The 20,246-nt window shown below is 37.5% G+C and overlaps 1 protein-coding gene across 1 annotated transcript in view; it reads left to right on the plus strand.

Moving 5' to 3' along the window:
- Nucleotides 1–18,254: 18,254 nt before the first annotated feature.
- The window catches only part of LOC308506445 (uncharacterized protein C8orf34 homolog), a gene marked incomplete at its 5' end in the record, with an annotated part of 300,475 nt that continues 298,483 nt past the window's right edge, over nt 18,255–20,246 (plus strand). Inside the window, 3 exon segments of the mRNA XM_081069952.1 lie at nt 18,255–18,297; nt 18,300–18,368; nt 18,371–18,567. Coding sequence (XP_080926078.1) covers nt 18,255–18,297; nt 18,300–18,368; nt 18,371–18,567 — 309 coding nt within the window.

The raw sequence follows: 20,246 nt of genomic DNA on the forward strand, positions 1-20,246 counted from the left end.
AAAAAGATTCACAAACCCAAGTTGTTTCAAACATACCTTAAAAATTTTCAATGCTGAATCAAATATTAGTTTTTAAAGTTAAATTTAAATTAATTTAATATTCAGTTGTATGGATGGAACACAGTTTGTTTATTCATTTATCCAGTGAAAGAGATTCAAGATATTTCCAGTTTTGGACAATTACAACAATGCTGCTATCAATACTTGCATATACATTTTTATGTGGACATAATGTTTCATTCTTCTAGGGTAAATATCAAAGAGTGGGAGTTCTGGGTCATATGGTAAATAAATCTATGGTTAAGTTAGTAAAAAACTGTCAAACAGTTTTTCAGAATGGTTATGTTATTTTACATTCACATCAGCAATATACGAGTCTTCCAGTTGCTCTGTACGATGTCTGATAATTAACTTTGTGAACTTGTTGCAACGATGTTGCTAACCTTTTTTGATATCAGAGGGATTATTCATTATGAATTTGTCCCAACTGGACAAATAGTTAACCAAGTTTGCTATTTGGAAGTGCTAAAAAGGCTGCATGAAAAAGTTGGACAACTTGAACTTTTGGCCAACAATTCATGGCTCTTGCATCACGACAATGCACCAGCTCACAAGGCACTGTCTGTGAGGGAGTTTTTAGCCAGGAAACAAATAACTGTATGGGACACCCTCCCTACTCACCTGATCTGGCTCCCAATTACTTCTTTCTTTACCCGAAGATAAAGGAAAGATTGAAAGGAAGACATTCTAATGACATTCAGGACATCAAGGGTAATACGATGACAGCTCTGATGGCCATTCCAGAAAAAGAGTTCCAAAATTGCTTTGAAGGGTGGACTAGGTGCTGGCATCAGTGCATAGCTTCCCAAGGGGAGTACTTCGAAGGTGACCGTAGTGATATTCAGCAATGAGGTATGCAGCACTTTTTCTAGGATGAGTTCGCGAACTCAATTGTCAGAACTCATATTCTTGACAGCTTTGGTATAGTGAGTAACTTTAATTTTAGCCATTCTAATATTTGTGGTGTGTGTATTTCCCTCCTAGCCAGTGATGTAGAACATCATTTTGTGTGTTGATTTGCCTCCCGTATATCCATCCTCTTTGGTGAAGTGTCTGTTCAAGTAACTATACAGGTTTCAGCATTGATAACCTGTATCCCTGTGGGAAATAACTTTGTTAACCAGAGTACAGTGTGTTTGTAGAGGTTCCCTTGCCTTTGGTCTTTCTGACTATTAATTTCCAAAGTTACTTAGGTAGGTACCTTTCCCCCATCTCAGTTGTTTCGTTCATTTTATTCCTCCAGAGAGTTATTTCATACATTTGTAGAAATGTTAAAAAATCAACTGAGGCATATTAAAAATTTTAAGAGTTATTTGAGCAAAAGTTGATTCAAATCAGGCAGTGCCAAACAGGAAGTAGTTAGAAGTGCTCCATGATGAGCTCAGGGAGAGACTTTTATAGAGAAGAGATGGAAGCAAAGCAAGGAAATGATTTAATTGGCTAGAGCTTAAGCTTGGGAAAGCCTAGTTGGTGGTTTGTGGCTGGTTGTGCTTAGGTTTTGATTTCTTAACCTTGAGGCATTTGAACTTAGATTTCAGTTTGCTTACATGGGGTACTAAGACATTAAAGCCAACTCAGTCTAATTGTCTCCTGTATAATTAATTTAACAATTCAGTTAAATTGTTTTGTCATCATCTGCAATTCATTGTCTCTGGACTGCCCAATTTACTTTCAAAAAATTTACATACAGTAAGGTTCATTCTTTGGGCTGTGAAGTTCTATGGGTTTTAACAAATACATAGCATCATATTCCTATTTTACAGTATCATAAGGAATAACTTTGCTGCCTTAAATAAATCTTCTGTGCTTCACCTATTCAACCTCCCCGCCCCCTCCAGTTGAAACCCAATCACTGATCTGTTTATTGTCTTATAGTTTTGCCTTTTCCAGAATATCATATGCTAATTGGGATCATAAAGGATGTAACTTTTTAGACTGGCTTTTTTTTTTTTGTTTTTTACTTAGCAATATGTATTTAAGATTCATCCAAGTCTATTTGTGGCTTGATAACACATTGCTTTTTATCATCAAATTGTATGGATGTACTATACTTCGTTTTTCCATCTTTGGAAGACCATCTTGGTCACTTCTAGTTTTTGGCAATTATGAATAAAGACGCTATAAACATTTGCATGCCACTTTTCTGTGGGCATACGTTTAGAGATCAGTTGGGTAAATACCTAGGAGTACAATTGCTAGATCATATGGTAAGATTCTGGTTAGCTTTGAAAGAAACTGCCAAATGGTTTTTAAAGTGGCGGAATCATTTTGCATTTCGAGCAGAAGTTAATGAGAGCTGCTATTGCTCTGCATCATCACGGGCAATGGATATTGTCAGTGTTTTGGATTTTAGGGCGGAGCCCTTATTTAATATGACTGCTGTCCTTATAAGAAGGGAAAGAAACACTAGAGATCCATGCACACAAGAAAAAAGACCACATGAGGGCACAGTGAGAAGACAGCCAATTGCTATCCAAAGAGAGAGGCTCCAGGAAACTCCGAACCTATCACCAGCTGCTCTTGGATTTCCAACTTGCAGAATCATGGGAAAATACATTTCTGTCATTTAAACCACCCGGTCTGTAGTATTTTGCTTTGGCAGCCCTAGCAAACTAATTCACTAGGTTTCATGGGTTTTCTCCTATGTTTTCTTCTGGTTTTATATTCTTTGAATTTGCTGTTTAAGTCTATAATCCATTTTGAGTAATTTGTGTGTGTGTGTGTGTGTGTGTGTCAGGTGTTAGGGCTGTATCTAGGCTCATCTTTTTGCATATGGATGAGGAATTGTCCCAGCACCAATTATTGAAATGACTATCCTTTTCCTATTGAACTCCTTTTATACCTTTGTGTCAAAGATATATTGACTTTTTTGTGTGGGTTCATTACTATTTTAATATCTAACTAAGTGAATTTGAATTAAAAATGTTAAACTAAATATTATCTGCAAATATGGTAATGATCTTCCTAGCTCAGTCTTAACTATAAGGCTAAAAATGGATCTAAAAATCGTATTGAATCATTTATCTCCATCTTGAATTTTTTGTTTTTGTTTTATAGGTGAGGTCAGACTGATCTATTCCTTAGAGGAGAACATTTCAATTTAAGGAAAATGCCCATTATTTATATTGGCATTTGGGAAGTCAAACTCCAAAAGCCAGAATATTATATGTGATTTTTCAGGTCCAACCATTGGCAATTACAAAGTCCTTACCTGAGAGCGCTCAAGAGGGCAAGCTGCCCTCCCCACACTAGACTCAGTGGGAGCACAGCCAGTGTGTACCCGTCATGTCCGTCTCTGAAGGGGTTACAGTCAAAGACTCAACCCCCCCTCTGACTCCCCACCCCGCATCCTGCCTCCTGGTAGCCATGCACTTACCATGTCTACATACTCGTATGTTCACCAATGCAAAACTTTAGTAGGTTATAGTTGCTTTGATCATATTTTATCCTTCCTTCCTGTTTCTTTGATTTTTCCAGACTCCATCTGCTTAGGCAACCCTTCTCTAAAATGACTTAAATTCATTTTCTTCACATTTAGGGTGAGGAAATTTTAAAGAATTCTCAGGAAATTAGTGGCATGCTTATTTTCAAAACTAAATTTCATTTGAGTGTGATGAAGCTTACACTAAATACATTAAAAGTGCAAATAGACACCTTTATCAATTCACTTTGATTTATTTCCTGGATCTCTGAAATTGCTGCCAAATGCAAACTTATGATATTTGTAGGAGCATTTGTGTCTTTATCATGCTAAGTTTCTTATAGCTGTGAGTCTATTTGCATTCTCCCAAAACTTTTACAGAATTTTTAGCTAAATTTACTTGGAGAATATTTTTTTCCTCATGCTCCAGCAGATTCACACAACAGCTACTGGGCTTTCCTTCAAACAGTTGAGTAACATGCAGGTCTGGGAAAAGTACTGTTTAGGTTTCACTCTATATTTCAGGTCCGTAGTTTGTCATTTATAATTAAAACATAAGTTTCCACAGATTATTTTATAAGTAGTGATTTCATCTTCATCATTGAGTAAAATCTTTAATACTTGGAAAGCAGTTATATGTATTTATCCAGCTTGACACCTGCACACATGAATACACAATATTCCTAAATGGAAACACATTTACAAATTCATTACAGAAACAATCATCTCTTTCATATTAAATTTCATAGCAGAAGTCATAGTAGATAAAAGGGTGACAGAATCTGTGCTGCCTATAATGCATGCATTTGAGTTTATAGAATGAGGCTCTAAATTATCAGAACTTAGAATTTTAAATACTTGAATATAAAATAGCTTTAGTCAATACTTTTCTAAAATGTTGATAATGACATCTATATAATATATAGTACATATGTGTGTATATATACATATATGTATATAAATACATATATGTATATATTATATGTTTTATATATATTATGTTTTATATGTAATATGTTTTATATATTATATATATTAAATCCTATTCCATAATAAAAGTCTGAGCTGTCACATGAGGCAATCTGAGTCTTACTACAAATAGAGTATATAAAGAAATTTGTATGGATCTCTTTGGTAGTTAGTGGAGATGCTGTTAGTTGGTAAGATGGCTTCATAAAATTGTGTGAGTCCCTGCCTTTATAGAATTTGCAAACTAGTAAGGGAGACATATAAACAAAGTTATTAGAAATGAAAGTAATAAGTGTTTTAACAGGGGTGATTGCACCATTTCAGTTAAGCACAGAAGGGATGCGTTAGAATGAGACTGCCTGGAAAAGTCAGAAATGCCGCAGAAAACGAGATCGCTACGCTGGATATTGAAGGAAAACAGAAGTTCTGCAGTCAAATAGAGAAAGAAAATGGGATACGTGTATTTTAGGAAGAAAATATATTCTGTGTAAATTCATGAAAGTGTGAAAGACCAAGATCTGTTTGACGAAAGATAAGTAGTTTGGAATGGCCATAACAGAATATGGGTCAGAAAGAAGCCCATCTCACTGAGGGTGAAATGCAGTTCCAATGAAATTAAAGGTGATTAGAATAGCATGCCATCACCCAGCACTTAAAACACATTTTTTAAGATTTTGAGGAGTTTCTGCTTGTTTATTTTGCTATTTAAACTGAAATATTTAATTCAGTCAATAGGCAAGTGTTCATTGAGAAAAACACAGGAGGGTATCAATGAAATATATGCAATGTATTTGAAGAAGAAACTTCATTAAAGATCTTTGCTTGGCATCCACCTTACTTACTATATTTTCAGTATGGAAATGCCATCAGGGGATATCTGACCAGCCCCAAAGAAAACATCTGTAGGCATGCACACTGGAAGGTCTCCCATCGAAACATCCAGATAATCTTAACAAGAGCAGTCTACCACTCAGTAAATGACAGCCACTAGTGTGGATTTTCTAATCTGCCTTTTACTTTATTATTTTAAAAAGTGAAAGGGCAACCAAGGATCGCCACACATTTAAGAAAACATGTAACAGGAAAGGGACCCAAACAAATAAAAAGGAGAAAGCATTTAGAGGAAAGAGAGAGAATGAAGAGAGTAGCAGAGAAAATTTCAACAATACGTTACTGCGCTTACCATTTCCAGCATAGTGCCCGAGTAATTTTCTACTACACTGACTTCCTGTAGATTACATCTATAAGCCTTGGACGAAATGTTTAAAATGTTAGATTGTCCATGCTGGGGACCAAAGGGAAGGTCATTATTAAAATAGTCATAGGGGACATAAAAACAATGTCTAATGTTCATTATTCCATCTCATTTTTCACATGATTACATAGCATATGATGTGTGTTAGAGATAGTTCTAAGCATTTTTGTGAATAGTAATTAGCTCCTTATACCAAACCTACAGGGTAGATTCTATTATTTACATCCTTGTCTTAGAGATGAAAAAACTGTGGCTCAGAGAGATGAAGTAAATCGCCCAAGGTCAGGTAACTCGTAAGGGAGAGAGCTGGGATTCCAACCAGGTAAGCTGCAGAGTCCCAACTATTAATCGTTATGCTATGCTGTCCTATGGTGCAAAGAGAGTTTAATAGCTAATTGTAGTTGCTAATTTGATGTCCCTTATTGTCTTTATGGTGTCCAACGTCTGGGACTGTTTAAAGATTGCTCGGGTGCTGACTAAGTTGTCAGGCATTTAAGAGTCTGGAAGTACAGATAACTTGAAAACCCTCCAGCTACAAACATCAAGAATCGATCAATAAATTATAACTAACAGCCTTACAAAGGCATGGCTGAACTGCTAAGAAAGGCAAGAAAATCACCTTGGGACAGAAATGAAAAAGAAACTTGAAAACTAGGACAGAGAAGTGCAGAGTTGACACTTGTGCCTGCCGGGTTATTTGTCACTTTTAACAATACTGGGGCTTGAATTTAATACCAGTGTAGGGAGAGCAAGAATTGGGACGGATGCCCACACCTTTTATGTACTAACCCTTCAGTATGAGTGAGGATTCAGGCAAAGGGAACTCTCAAAAGTTGTGGGAAGGCTTACAAATGTATATCACCATTTTGGAGAGCAATGTGACAATGTCTCATGAATCTGAATCTGTGCATTCTTTGACCAAGCCATTCCTTTTCTAGGTTTATATCCTGTTGACAATCCAGGCCATGGGGAAAATCAGGCAGGGACAAGAATTTTATTGCAATGTTTTTTGCCTTAGTAGAATCTTGGAACGGAAGAATGGATAAATGAATTTTGCTATATTCATATGATGGAATATGCAGAGCAGTGAAAATCGGTGTACTGTAGATATGTATTATCAGGGATAATTCTCATCAGCTTCACTTTTGTGATAAAGACAAGTAGCAGAGTATTTGCAGCCTTAAACCTAAGCGCTGAAATGTAGAGAATCAGAAAAAGTTTTTAAAAAATTGTAATTCTTAACCTCCAGAAAGAAAGCAACCCAAAGGACTCCTAACAATTTCTCTCAAAAATGAAAGCTACATCAGCATTGTACCCTGCAGACAGGTCCTCAAAACAGGTCCCACAGCATAGCCAGAAAGATGGAATGGTGTTTTTACTGAGTATTTCCTGAGTAGGAAATATTCTCATGTTCTCACTGATTTCACCCCAATTCAAATCAGCCCATTGTAGCTGTAACTCCTTTCTGTCACACGGCATCTTTGCCTCTTTCTGGCTTCACCAAGTGTCTCTCATTTCCTAAATCTACACAAATGCACGGTCTCAAACTTATGCAAAATCATTTAACTCTCTCTTGCTTTCAAACTTGCATTTTTATCCCGTTATGCTGCTCACCAAATAAAGACTCATTTTTAGGATCTGTTTATATCTCTCTGTGTGTTTTATAACAATATTTGTCTCTGTATAAACAATTTAAACAGAATAAACAAAATTTAAACAGTATAAACAAAAAACAACAGGAGTCTAAGTGGAACTTGGAACCAACAAAATTGAACAGTTTTTGTAAAAATAGCATCTTTATTGAGATAGACTTTATATACCGAACAATATACCACCTATTTCAAGTGTACAATTGAACGGTGTTTAGTATATTCACAGAGTGAATATAGTGAATTTAGTATATTCATCACCCCTAAAAGAAACCTCATATCCATTAACAGTCTGTCCCCCACCTATTTCTGCCTGGAAATGTCACCCATCCCACTCGCTTTCCCTCACCCCCTAGCTCCCACTAGCTCTGAGAAACCGCTAATCTACTTTCTGTTCTACAGATTTGCTTATTCTGGATATGCAGGTATTGTATAAGTGGAAGCATACAATATGTGATACTTAGTGGTTTCTTTCACTTAATGTATTGCTTTGTATTACAAAATCTAATTCAATGGGTATGCCACATGTTATTTAACCTTTCATTTTTAAAGATTTTTATTAAAATATAGCTAACATACAATATTATATTAGTTTCAGGGGTAGACCATAGTTATTCAACATATATGTACCTAAAGAAGTGATCATCATAAGTCCAGCAACCATCTGACACTGTACCACGCTATTACAATATTATTGACTGTATTCCCTATGCTGTACATTATATTCCCATGAGTTACTTGTTTTATACCTGGAAATTTGGACCTCTTATTCCCCATCACCTTCTCCCCCTTTTGTAATTTTTCAATGACAGTTGACATTCAGTATTATTTTATATTAATTTCAAGTGAACAACATAATGGTTAGACATTTATATAATTGAAGAAGTGATCCCCCTGGCTGGTATGTTATTTAGTTTTTCGTCAGTTAACGGATATTTGAGTATTTGGATCATTTCCACTTTTTGGCTTTTATGAACATTGCTGCTTTGAATATTCATGTATAAGTTTTTGTGTGGTCATGTGTTTTCATTTTTCTTGAGTATATACCTAGGAGCGGAATTGCATGGTAATATGATAACTTGATATTTAATCCTATGAAGAGCTGCCCAGCTTTTTCAAATTGGCTGCACCATGTTACATACAGCAGTGTATGAGGGTTCCAACTTTTACATATCTTTGTCAACACTTATTACCTATCTCTTTTTATTACAGGCTAGCCATCCTAGTGGGTATAAGTGGTATCTCGCGGTTTTGATCTGTATTTCCCTAATGGGTAATCATGTTAGGCATTTCTTCATGTGCTTAGTGGTCATTTCTGTATCTTCTTTGAAGAAATGCCTGTTCATCCCCTTTGCCCATTTTTAATTGGGCTATTTGTCACTTTTATTATTGAGTTGGAAGAGTTCTTTATATATTCTAGATATGAGTCCCTTGCTAGACATGGTTTGAAAATATTTTCTCCTGTCTTGTGGATTGTCTTTTAACTTTCTTAATGGTGTCCTTTGCATCAAAAAAGTGTTTTTGGTGATGTCCAATTTATCTAGTTTTTCCTTGTTTGTGCTTTTGGTGCAATATCTAAAAAAAAAAAAAATTACTTAATGCAATGTCATCATTGTATACACCTAGTTTTCTTATAAATTTTTATAGTTTTAGATCTTACCTGTAAGTTACCTGTAAGTCTTTGGTATATTTTGAGTTAATTTACATACATACATATGAAGAGTCCAATTTCATTCTTTTGCATGTGGATTACCAGTTATCGCAACACCATTGGATGCAAATAACTATTCTTTCCATATTGAATTATCTTGACATTCCTGTCTGAAATCAGATCACCATAAATGTGAGGCTTTATTTCTGGACTCTATATTTCTATCCTTATGCCGGTACCACACTGTTTTGATTACTGCCGAGCTTTGCAGTAAGTTTTGAAATCAGGAAGTGTGAGTCTTCCAACTTTGCTCTTCTTTTTCAAAATTGTTCTGGTTCTTCTAAATTTCTTGCATTTTCATATGGATTTTAGGATCAGCTTGCCAATTTTTCCAAAGAAGCCAGTTGGAATTCTGAAGCCAGTGGGAATTGTGTTGAATCTGTAACATCAATTTGGGGGGTTTCCTATCTTAATAATATTAAATCCTCTAATATGTGAACATAGGATATCTTTCATTTTATTTAGGTCTTCTTTAATTTCTTTCAAAAATATTTCATAGTTACCAGAATATAAGTTTTATACTTTTGTTAAATATATTTCTGTGTTTTTTTTCCTTTTTGATGCCATTACAAATATAATTGTGTGTTCATTTCCTTTTTGGGTTGTTCATTGAAAATGTATAGAAATACAATAGATTTTTTTGTATATCAATCTTCTAACCTGCAACCTTGCTAATAAACTCATGTATTTGTTCCAACAGTTTTTGGTTTTTTTTTTCAGTGGATTCCTTAGAATTTTGTATATATTACATCATAGCATCTGCAGATAGAGTTTTACTTCTTTCTAATGAGGATAATTTTATCTCATTTTATTGCCTAACTGTGCTGGCTAGAACCTCTGATACAATATTTTGGCAAGATGTTATTTTTTTTAGTCTGTGTTTCTCTCTGCTTTCTTTCTTATGATTAGTGGTAAAGGACTATAATAAAAGAGCTAGTGTTTTTTTTCCTTAGAAGTTGTAAGGAAGGAGTGAGTTGGAGGACAGTCTGACAGCTAAAAGGGAGAAAGACTAAATGGTGACTATTAGCTATATGAAAGAAAGAAAAGCAAACTGGGGTTCCTGTGCCTTTTCCAGGAACCAAAAAAGAGTATAGAAGACTGTTCTGGGCTGGAAATATGGTCTTAGGAATTTATAGCATGAAAGATTGTGGAACTTCTTTGTAAAGATATAAAGCTCATTCTTTTTAGAATATATATCAACTTATATAAGCTTACCACACAGTTAAGAGTGCTTTAATGTAATTAGGTCTCAAAAGTTTTCGTTGGAGGAAAAACTTCATTTAAAAAAAGCCCTGAAACTTCTGTTAGTTGTTTTTGTATAATTCATGCATGTGAAAAATCAAATTCACCAGTATCAGGTATTAGATAATTTACTGATTTCCTCTGAGAAGGGAATAGATTATATTGTTTTAAACTAGACCTGGGCACTTATGATATGTTGATTTTTCTTGATCTTGAGTTTGGAAATGAATACCTGTGTATCATCAAATAACACTTTAGATAAAGTAGACTATCAATACTGAAGTTAGGGTTTTTGTTTCTCTGTATTCATTCCCTTTTTGTTTTTAATATTTACACTTGAAGCCTGTTAAAATATTAAAGACTAACCAATAAAAATGTATCATTTAAATCTCTAATTTCTTTTCAGTTGCAGAATGGTGAAATAGGAGCTATTTTAGACTAAGAGATACGACAAATGAGAATGTCAGTCAGCTTTTTCCTTTTTTTTTTTTTTTTTTTTGCTCACCTTTAAAATGGGGAAAGAAAGAGGAGGAAACATGGCTTCTTGTGGAAATATCTTCCAGTATAATCAACAACAATGATACAGTTCATATTTACTGCATACTTACTCCTTGGCAGGCCTGTGCTTGACACATTCTCATATATACCTCATGACACTACAATACAGATCTATCAGTCTGTTTTTAATTGTGTGTGTGAGGGAGATGTGTCAAAATTCACACAGTTGGTATGTACTGGTACGTACCAGGGTTCAAACCCACGAAGGTCTGTTCAGTGTTCTTTTCTGAGCTGATCAGTCAGGTGTGGCCGCAGGAATGGACACAGAGAGGCTGGGGAAAACAGTTTATTACACTCACGGGTCCCAGAGACAGGAGGCACTGCACTCCACGCAGGGCCATCTGGGGACACCTCAGGGTGGCAGAGAGCAGAAAGGAGCAAGGGGAAAGCTGACCTTCAGGGGTGGTCCTCAGTTGCCTAGAACCTGGCCCTGGGATGATGACGACAAAGGGACATTGGAGTATGTGGGCCAGAGAGAGGTTTGACCCCAAAGCCAGTTTAACTACCTTTGAGAAAGTTATACTGGAAGGGAGAGAAAAATGTCAAAGGACACTTAAACGCGTAGATAAAAGCTCAAATACTGAACAAATACAGAGACCATTTATTCTGGGAAGCAGATAGGACACACACTAAAAAATTCACTTTTGTACATTTCATATGATAACATGACAGTGTGTTAGTCCCCCCCCCCCCTTTTTTTTTTTTCACCATAGATGCACCAGTTTTTAGAAGCTTCTTGACTGTTGTTACTCCCTAATTTTAATTTTTCATCTCAGGGAGACTATTTTGAAATTAAATATCAGTGAACTGTAGAAGATTGACCCTATTTCCGTGCTCCCTCCTTAAATTCTGAAATATTTTTACTGGCATTGCTCTAAGACAAGATTTTGATATAATGCCATTTTATTAAAGACAATAAAATGAAAAAGAGACAAAAATGTTTTTCTTTTGATAATGTTTTTGGCAAAACAGGTTATGAGTCTTTTTATGCTGAGACAAAGGAAAAAACCATTTTTGCATATATGAAATCTTGGGCTCAGTGGCAATGATTCAATATTAAAATATGCTTAGGGATATGACAAGGGCAAGCATTTACAGACCAATGGTTCTTAAAATACATTTTAGAAAAGAGATGTAGCAGAAAATATATGTCATGAATCCTAGTCAGTTGGTTTTCTCTGACCACTGACAATTGTGTACTCATGTTTCAGGCTGCAAGATAAATAAGGCTCTTAAAAACAAACAAACAAACAAACAAACAAACAAACAAACAAACAAACAAACAAAAACAACTCAAGATGGTAGAAGAGGGTAATGGGGGTCAAATATATGGTGATGGAAGGAGAACTGACTCTGGGTGGTGAGCACACAAGGTGATATATAGATGATGTATTATAGAATTGTACATTTGAAACCTATGTAATTTTACTAACCATTGTCACCCCAATAAATTTAATTAGAAAAAAGAAAGAAAGGAAAAAAAAGTAGGAGAAAGAAAAGTGGCAAATTGAAGAAGATAAACTTAAGAAACATATAAAGGCAAATTAATGCTGTTACTGTGTTTCCCTGAAAATAAGACCTAGCCAGATAATCAGCTCTAATGGGTCTTTTGGAGCAAAAATTCATATAAAACCCGGTCTTATTTTATTATAATATAAGACCGGGTATAATGTAATGTAATATAATATAATACCGGTCTTATATTAATTTTTGCTCCAAAAGACTCATTAGAGCTGATTGTTTGACTAGGTTTTATTTTTGAGGAAACATGGTATTATATTGAAATGCTATATTTAAATATATAAACACTTAGGAGAATATTCTACAGAACTAATTTCATTAGACTATTGTGCAAATAAAAAGGGGATTTAAACACAAATGATAGAGAAACTGGTTATTATATATGCCTCATGGTTACCTAATGAATTACCAGCATTTTATTCATTCTTTTTGTAATTTATTTATTCTACCATGTACTCACTTGTTTGATGGTTCATTTCATTTCTTTCATTCATTCATTCATTCATTCATTCATTCATTCATTCAATTTCTAGTTTCCTAATCTTCCCAGGCAATGTTAGCAAGTTTAGCTGCTGTTACTCATGAGCTCATCATAAATCTTTTGTGGCAGACATATGTCAGTGTGATTCTGGGACATATGTGAAAGCTGAGCGTCTGCTTAGACATCACAAAATTGTCTGTCTCTCAGGACCAAAACCATCTGAGGGTTGGAGGATGGAATTATCCATTGGGAGTGGACCAACATTGATTTTGGAAGGGGAGAATTTGCTGACTATAGTATCCAGAGTGTTGTTGCAGAGAGCTGCCATTCTTTATTTCTTTTCTTTTTTGTTTTTACTTATCTCTAGGAAATGGTGGTTCCACTAATTCTTCTAAAATGTACCTTTAACCTTTAGTGTTGGGCTTGTTGTGATATGCTGCATTATGACTGAGCATGAGCTGGCATTTGCAGAAGTGAATGCTTGAGAAATAGGTCCCACGTTACTTCTTCCTTGATAGCTAGACTGGAAAACAGCACATCCTGTCCTAGGCAGAATGCCTGGTTCCCCAGGGTGCATACCAAGTAGCATTGTTTTTCCTTACCATGTCATCTTTTGTTTGCTTAGTTCTTCTTATTTTCTCCTTTCTTTCAATAAGTCCAGTATCATGTTACAGTATTCTGGAGCATTTTTATGGTTGAAATTATTTTTCCTCTCATTTATTTAGATGAAAAATCAAGACAATATCATTTTGGAAGTTATAAGCAAAAAGCATGTCAGGGTTAACAACTTATTGGTAACATCAAAGGTATCTGCACAGTTTGATTATCTATAGATTTCATTTAATGGATTCATGATGTAATGCAAATAAACATGTTATGATAAATAAATAAATAAATAAATAATAAATAAATAAAAAAAGCCCAGAACCATCAAAAAAAAAAAAAAGAAAAGTTATTGACATAAAAAGTCTTTTAGATGATGACTGCTTAGAAACATTCCACATATTAAAAATCAAATATTAAACCCTAATATTTAAATGTGGAACTTAGAGAGATAGAAATATCACTTGAGAAGACTGGGTGGCAGGATTTCACAAACTGGAAGCATCATTTGAGTTTATCTCAGTCTTAGGGAATTGATAGTGACGGTGTTGATGGTGATTATGATACAATGACAATAGTAACAATATTAGCACTATCCTTTATTGAATCTTTACTGTGTGCTGGGTCCTGTATTGAGTGCTTCCTGAATTATCTCATATAACCTTCATCATAAACTGATGAACGAAGTGCTATTTGTCTTCACTTGACAGATGAGGATACTAAGGACAGAGAGGTTAAGCAACTTGCTGAAGATCACAGTTCTAGGGGCAAAGCCTGGGTTCTAGCCTAAGCTACAATTCCAAGGTCAATGTTCTCCCTGATTGTACTTGGTTGGTTTCCAAATACTGTGTCCCTCCCTTTCAGCTAGACTTGAACCACTACGTACACTGTTTACCCAAAAATAAGATTTAGCCAGACCATCAGCTCTAATGTGTCTTTCGGAACAAAAATGAACATAAGAGCTGGTATGATATTAATATTATATTATATTATACCCAGTATATTATATTATATTATATTATATTATTATACTCAGTTTCATATATATTAAAATAAGACTGGGTCTTATACTAATTTTTGCTCCAAACGACACATTAGAATTGATTGTCCAGCTAGGTCTTATTTTCAGGGAAACACGGCTAGTGGCCTAAATTCAAAGAACCTGTATAGAACTTTTCTGGTCTTTGACTTCAGTATTTAATTAATTTCAAGTGATTATATTGCTAACACTTCCTAATTAGGTCTACTGGTCCTCACCCTTGTTCTCTTGTCTCTCATCAAAAATCATTTGTTTAAGGAGCTGTGCCAGGTGTCTGTACAAATGAAGTGAGATAAGGGTTTTAGTATATTCTATAAATTGGGTTCTATATATTTGTAAATTATACTGACTGGCAATCTTATAACACGATGAGGTCAAAACACCAAAAATGACCTCTTCATGCTGAACGTAAGCCAAAAAAGGGGGGAAAGGATCATAAAGGTACCGTGGTACGTGTGCAGAAGAAAGTTGTTAAATTTAATCTTTTCAGATTATCTTAAAGGGACTACATGAAACAAATTCTTAATATGCACAGTAAGAGGATATTAAATTAAAGATACATTTACCAAGAACCTACTGTATGAAAATATACTATGTTACATTTTGTAAACTATAAAAGAATTATTTAGATATAGTTCATGATTTTAGAGAGTTTGCAATTTAAAAGAGGGAACAAGATATGCATGTAATTAATTAAATAGAACAAAACAGAACATAATTTCCATGGGTCAGAGGCAAAATTTAGCCTGAAAGAACATAACTGTATTGAATTGATCTACTAAAAATTAATTCATTCATGCTTTATTGAGTGCCTACTATGTGCCAGTTCATGACACATAGTTCTTCCCTCTAAGGGACTATGATATCTGCAAATAAATTCTTGACTAATTTTCAGGATACAGGGTAGAGAATTAAAATAGTTTCAGCTTTGGTGTTAGAAAAATCTAAATCAAAACCTGGCCTTATCAGTTATTCATTGGGTGACTTGGGCCAATAATTTATAATCTCTTAGCTTCACTGCAGAAATCAGAGGGTCATCGTTGAGTCCCTCTTTCAACTTCATACGACATCTAGTTAATAAACAAATGAGTCTTCAAAGATTTCTTGAATATATCTCATCTTCTCTGTCTACATCCCAAGTCCTAAGGCTGGCCCTTGTGATTTGTTTATGGTTTCTATCACCCAAATTGGTTTTGCTATCCCCATATCATTCTCCTTCAATCTATTATGCATGTTGTAACCAAAGCGATCTTCCTAAAACTTTTACCTGACTCTGTATAACATTCCTCTGCTCAAAGTTCTTTAGTCACTTCTCATCGCCGGGAAGATGCAAGTCTACTTAACAAGGCATTTAAGACCTTTAATGAGCTAAACTCTAATTACATTTTCAATCTCGCATGCTAATCTTCTCTCTCTCTCTCTCTCTCTCTCTATATATATATATATATACACTTTGTTTCTCCAACCACCAGTCTGTTGCATGCATCTGTGCCTTTGCACATGCTATTTTATTTTTAATACCAAAGCCTGAAGAATCATTATCCCCATCCTCACTCGACAGACCCTACCTGAAAAACTTAAAAATTTTACTCTTCATTCAACACATTGCTGAAACACCATCTCCTTTATGGAGCATTCCTTGATGATCCCGACGCAGGTAATTTTCCATCATCAGCATGTGCACCTCATGTTTTATACATCGATATTAGCACAATGCATTCTAATGTCATATTTGTAGCTATGCCAGTTGCCTCAACAAGACTGAACACCTGAGACCAAAGACAAGGCCTTTCACCTTTGAATCCTCAGTTCTAAAGTAATGTCTGCCACAGAGAGGCTGTGCCATAAATATTCATTGTAGTAATGAAGTCAAGGTTGGGGACAAGGGGAAAGAACCTAGAAATGCTTTGTGGAGAAGTTATACTTTGTGGTAAGCCTTGAAAGACTTCTGAAATTTTTATTGAATTTTAAAAATGAAATTCTGGGATGTTTAGTGTTTTACCATACACAAGTGTATATATCTTCATGATTCTCCCTTTAATGCATAAGTATTTTGCCAGCAAAGCTTTATCTTCTACTCCAGGCCTTAGGTGCAGAGCTCTGAGCATGGTCAAGACTTAATGAGTATGTTAATTATCTGATTTAAAGAAGCATCTTCATGTCTCTTAGAGGAGGCCAACACTTGATTTGAGAAAGGCACCACTCTTCATGCTTATTATGCATGTTGTAACCATGCATCCTTATCATCCTTATCAAAAATCCTTATCAAAAATACTTGGCTCTTTAGCGGGGTCATCGATGGCTGTACACCATTCCTCATAGCAAATAAAATTGTTTATAGTCATTCTATTATGTTTAGTTTCTTCTGAACATATTTTAAAATATATAAGTACATCTTTGAGCCACAGTGGAAAACACGTGACAACCCTGGGCACCTCACTGCCATTCATTTTAACTTTCCCTGGGCAGATCACAGAGTCTGATAGTCTAAGTAATAACTTGGGCATATTTCTACTGCAAATCGTCTATTTCAGGTTACCAGTGATGGTTAAGCTCTTAGATGTTCTGGCAGATTTCTTATCTGAATTATTAAGTGGAATTAACAATGCTTTCTGGGATAGCCCATTCTTAAGTATTGCATGTTTCTACATACGTATATCATGTAAAACACAAACGAAAAAACACTGATACCAATAAAGAAATTATGAATTACAGAAACCCAGGACACACTGGAGAAAAAGAGATCTATACTTTTGCAGTCAGCTTCAAGGACAATTATCCCCGTTATTATAAACCTTCACATTTACGAATATACATTTTTTATTTTGGTGGCACATCATGGTTAGGAGCCAGGGAAACCATCACTGGGGGTCTCAATGTTTTGTTTTTCCCAACAAACAGAGCTCTGTGAAGAAACCTCTGTGTTTCTTGATCTCACCTCTTGTTAGATCTTGAAAAATCCTTGCTTAATAAGAAAGGTATGGGCTAAATTTGAGGAGTTCATGAAGTATCTGGATAAACAATAAGTGGAATAGGGTAGCATCTGAAATGTCGCTACCAATAATTATATGTGGATTAAGGGAGGGCTGGCTTGAGCCGAAGAGTTGCTCCCAACCTTTGGGTGTGTCTGCACTTCGGGAGTTTTCAGCTGGGTTCTCAACCTACGGTCTCCCGGGGGCTTGCTGCAAGCCAAGCCAGGTTTCCTAACAGACTGCAACTTCCTTTTCGTGGCAAACCCGCAGAGCCACGCACCTTTTCACAACTCTGCCCTTCGCGGACCCTAAGCCAGTGTAGGCACAGCAGGTGGCGTGGAGAGGCTCCCAACCGGCTGTGGGGATGACCCCCTTGCGAAAAGCATTTGCCGCTGCCAAGGCGTAGCCAACAAACACCAGATTTCTGTGCACTGGGAAAGAAGCCCCTTCACCATTGGCTTTTTGAGCGGCGCTGTCGCTAGGGAGCGGCGGGCGGGTCAAGCCCAGGCTCGGGAGAAGCCCGGGTTTTGTGGCTGTAGCCGGGGAGAGAGGCACCCGCCTCCTGCGCCCGGACACACGCGCAGCCGCACCCTCGCGGGCAGTCCTAGCCCCGCCGTCCCCGTCCGGCAGTGGGCGCCCCCGGGTGGCGCTCTGGGCGGAGCGGCAGCGCGGGGCTCCCCTCCCTCGCCCTGGTCCCCGCTGCTGCCGCCCAGAGGAGAAAGACACCTCTGCGGAGCGCGGCGGGGGCGGGCGCGAACAGGAGAGCGCGATGAATGAGTTCCCCCCGCGCCTCTGAGTTGTCGGAGTTGGGAGCCCCGCGCCAGGCTTCCGGCTCTCGGCGCCCCGCGCGCTCGCAGCTCCCGGGGCTGCAGCCCACGCCAGTGGCCGGGGCCGAGGCCGCCGCGCCGGGGGAGCCGAGGCTCACGAGCCCCGGTCCGGGCACCAGTTTGGGGAGGAGGTGGACCCCCAGCAGAGGCGCGTTCTGCTTGCCCTCTCCACCGCACCTGCTGTCTCTCCATGGCGTCGTATCAGCAATCCCGGATCCAGGCTTACCTGGAGAAGAACAAGATCGGTCCCCTGTTTGAGGTAAGGCGCGGTGGAGGAAGGGGTGCCCAGACAAAAGCAGAACGCCAGGAGGGAAGCAGGGATAGAGAACAAACGAGTGGGAGGGGCGCCCCTGTGGCCCTAGTTCCCTGGCATTGCTCTGTCGCGGCTAGGTGTCCTGGAACGCAGGCTGTGGGCACTTCCCGGGTTACCTGGGCGCGGACAGGTGAGCTGGCAGGGCCCAGCCTCAGCCTGGCAGGGGAAGTTTGAGTCGTCCGACTGTCCAGCGCCTTGCAGCTGCAGGCGCAGACCCTGACAGACTGAGACAGACAGTGCATACACTCGCACTTTTCCTGGAATTCACACTGTTTTACTGTATTGGATTTTTTTTTTTTTAACGTAGGCAGTAGTAGAACCCGAAAAGGTGGAGGAGGTGCTTAGCCTTTGGCAGGAACGCGGTTAATTGGGAGAAACAGGAACTGTTAAGGAGTGGGCTTCAGTAGGCGTGGGCCTGTTGAATGAAAGTGTCAAACTGAGACGCTGACATTGGTCTCTGGATGAAAAAAAAAAAGTCCTTCGAATTGCAGACTGTACCTGCGTGAGGAGGCGGAGAAAGGTTCGGGAAAGCACACACGTATTTATGGGAAGGAGACGCAGCTCTGTGCTGTTCTCTCACCATCAAAGAAGTGATGACAGAAATACTATAGGAGGAAGGAAGATCGGGAGCACAGCAGAGAATGAGAATGGGAGTCAGAAACCAGGCACCTGCCCAACGTCCCGGGGGTTTGCAGGCACTGGGCAGATGTCCAGGACAGAAAGGAAGGACGCCCACAGTCCCTTCTCCGGGTCCATTTGTCCAGCTGGGCACCAGTGGGTGACGAGATGACGTGGGAGGGTCAAGATACCCTTGCTAGTTCTCCCCTCCAAAAGCAATTGTGGCCATTCTTGGGTCTGGGAGTGGGGGGTTACATGTCGCTAATGTCTGAGTGAGGTTGAAACGCAGCAGGGCTGAAAAATAGCAGAGAATTAGAGCAGCTTCTCTAGGACAAAAAAGAAGAGTGACAACTGCAGAGATAGCGAATTAATGCTCCAACACAAGAGAAAGGAGGACAGGGGGTGAGATCTGGTAGGTCTTTTCTCTGGGGTGGACAGGTTTGAAATGACCAAGATTTGCATGATCTCTTAAGTTTTTCTGCCTAAGTTTAAGTTAACGTTGTACTGTCTTAAAAGACAGGACAATTGTTTCTGCTGAAACTCACTGTTGTATAGTCAAAACGTCCTACACTGTATGTCTTGATTCCCGTTTCTGCCAAAAGTGTTAGCAAAGAAGTCCATATCCAAAAGCAAAGTAGCATTGCTGGAGCTACTAGAATTCGGTTCTTTGCCTTGGTGGAATGATTAGAGACTGTACATAATGCCATATGCATATATTTTAAAAAGTAGATGCACGATAACTCTGTGGGGCACAGTATATTAATTGCATGGAAAGAAAGATAAAATAAATGAATACATTTAGAGTGTTTCTAAGTATATTTTAGTATAAATATTTATACTAAATATATAAAAATATTTAAAGTATATTTTACCAGGGAGAATAAGTGAATTGTTTTTAATAGATGCTGTTCTTATTTGTTAACTTATTTTGAAATTCCAAAGAGTCTCTCCAAGTGATAACAGAGTTTGGAATATATGTAAACTTTCTACATAATTAGGAAATAAAT

Source organism: Rhinolophus hipposideros (genome assembly GCF_964194185.1).
Source record: "Rhinolophus hipposideros genome assembly, chromosome: 13".
NCBI classification, from domain to species: Eukaryota; Metazoa; Chordata; class Mammalia; order Chiroptera; family Rhinolophidae; genus Rhinolophus; species Rhinolophus hipposideros.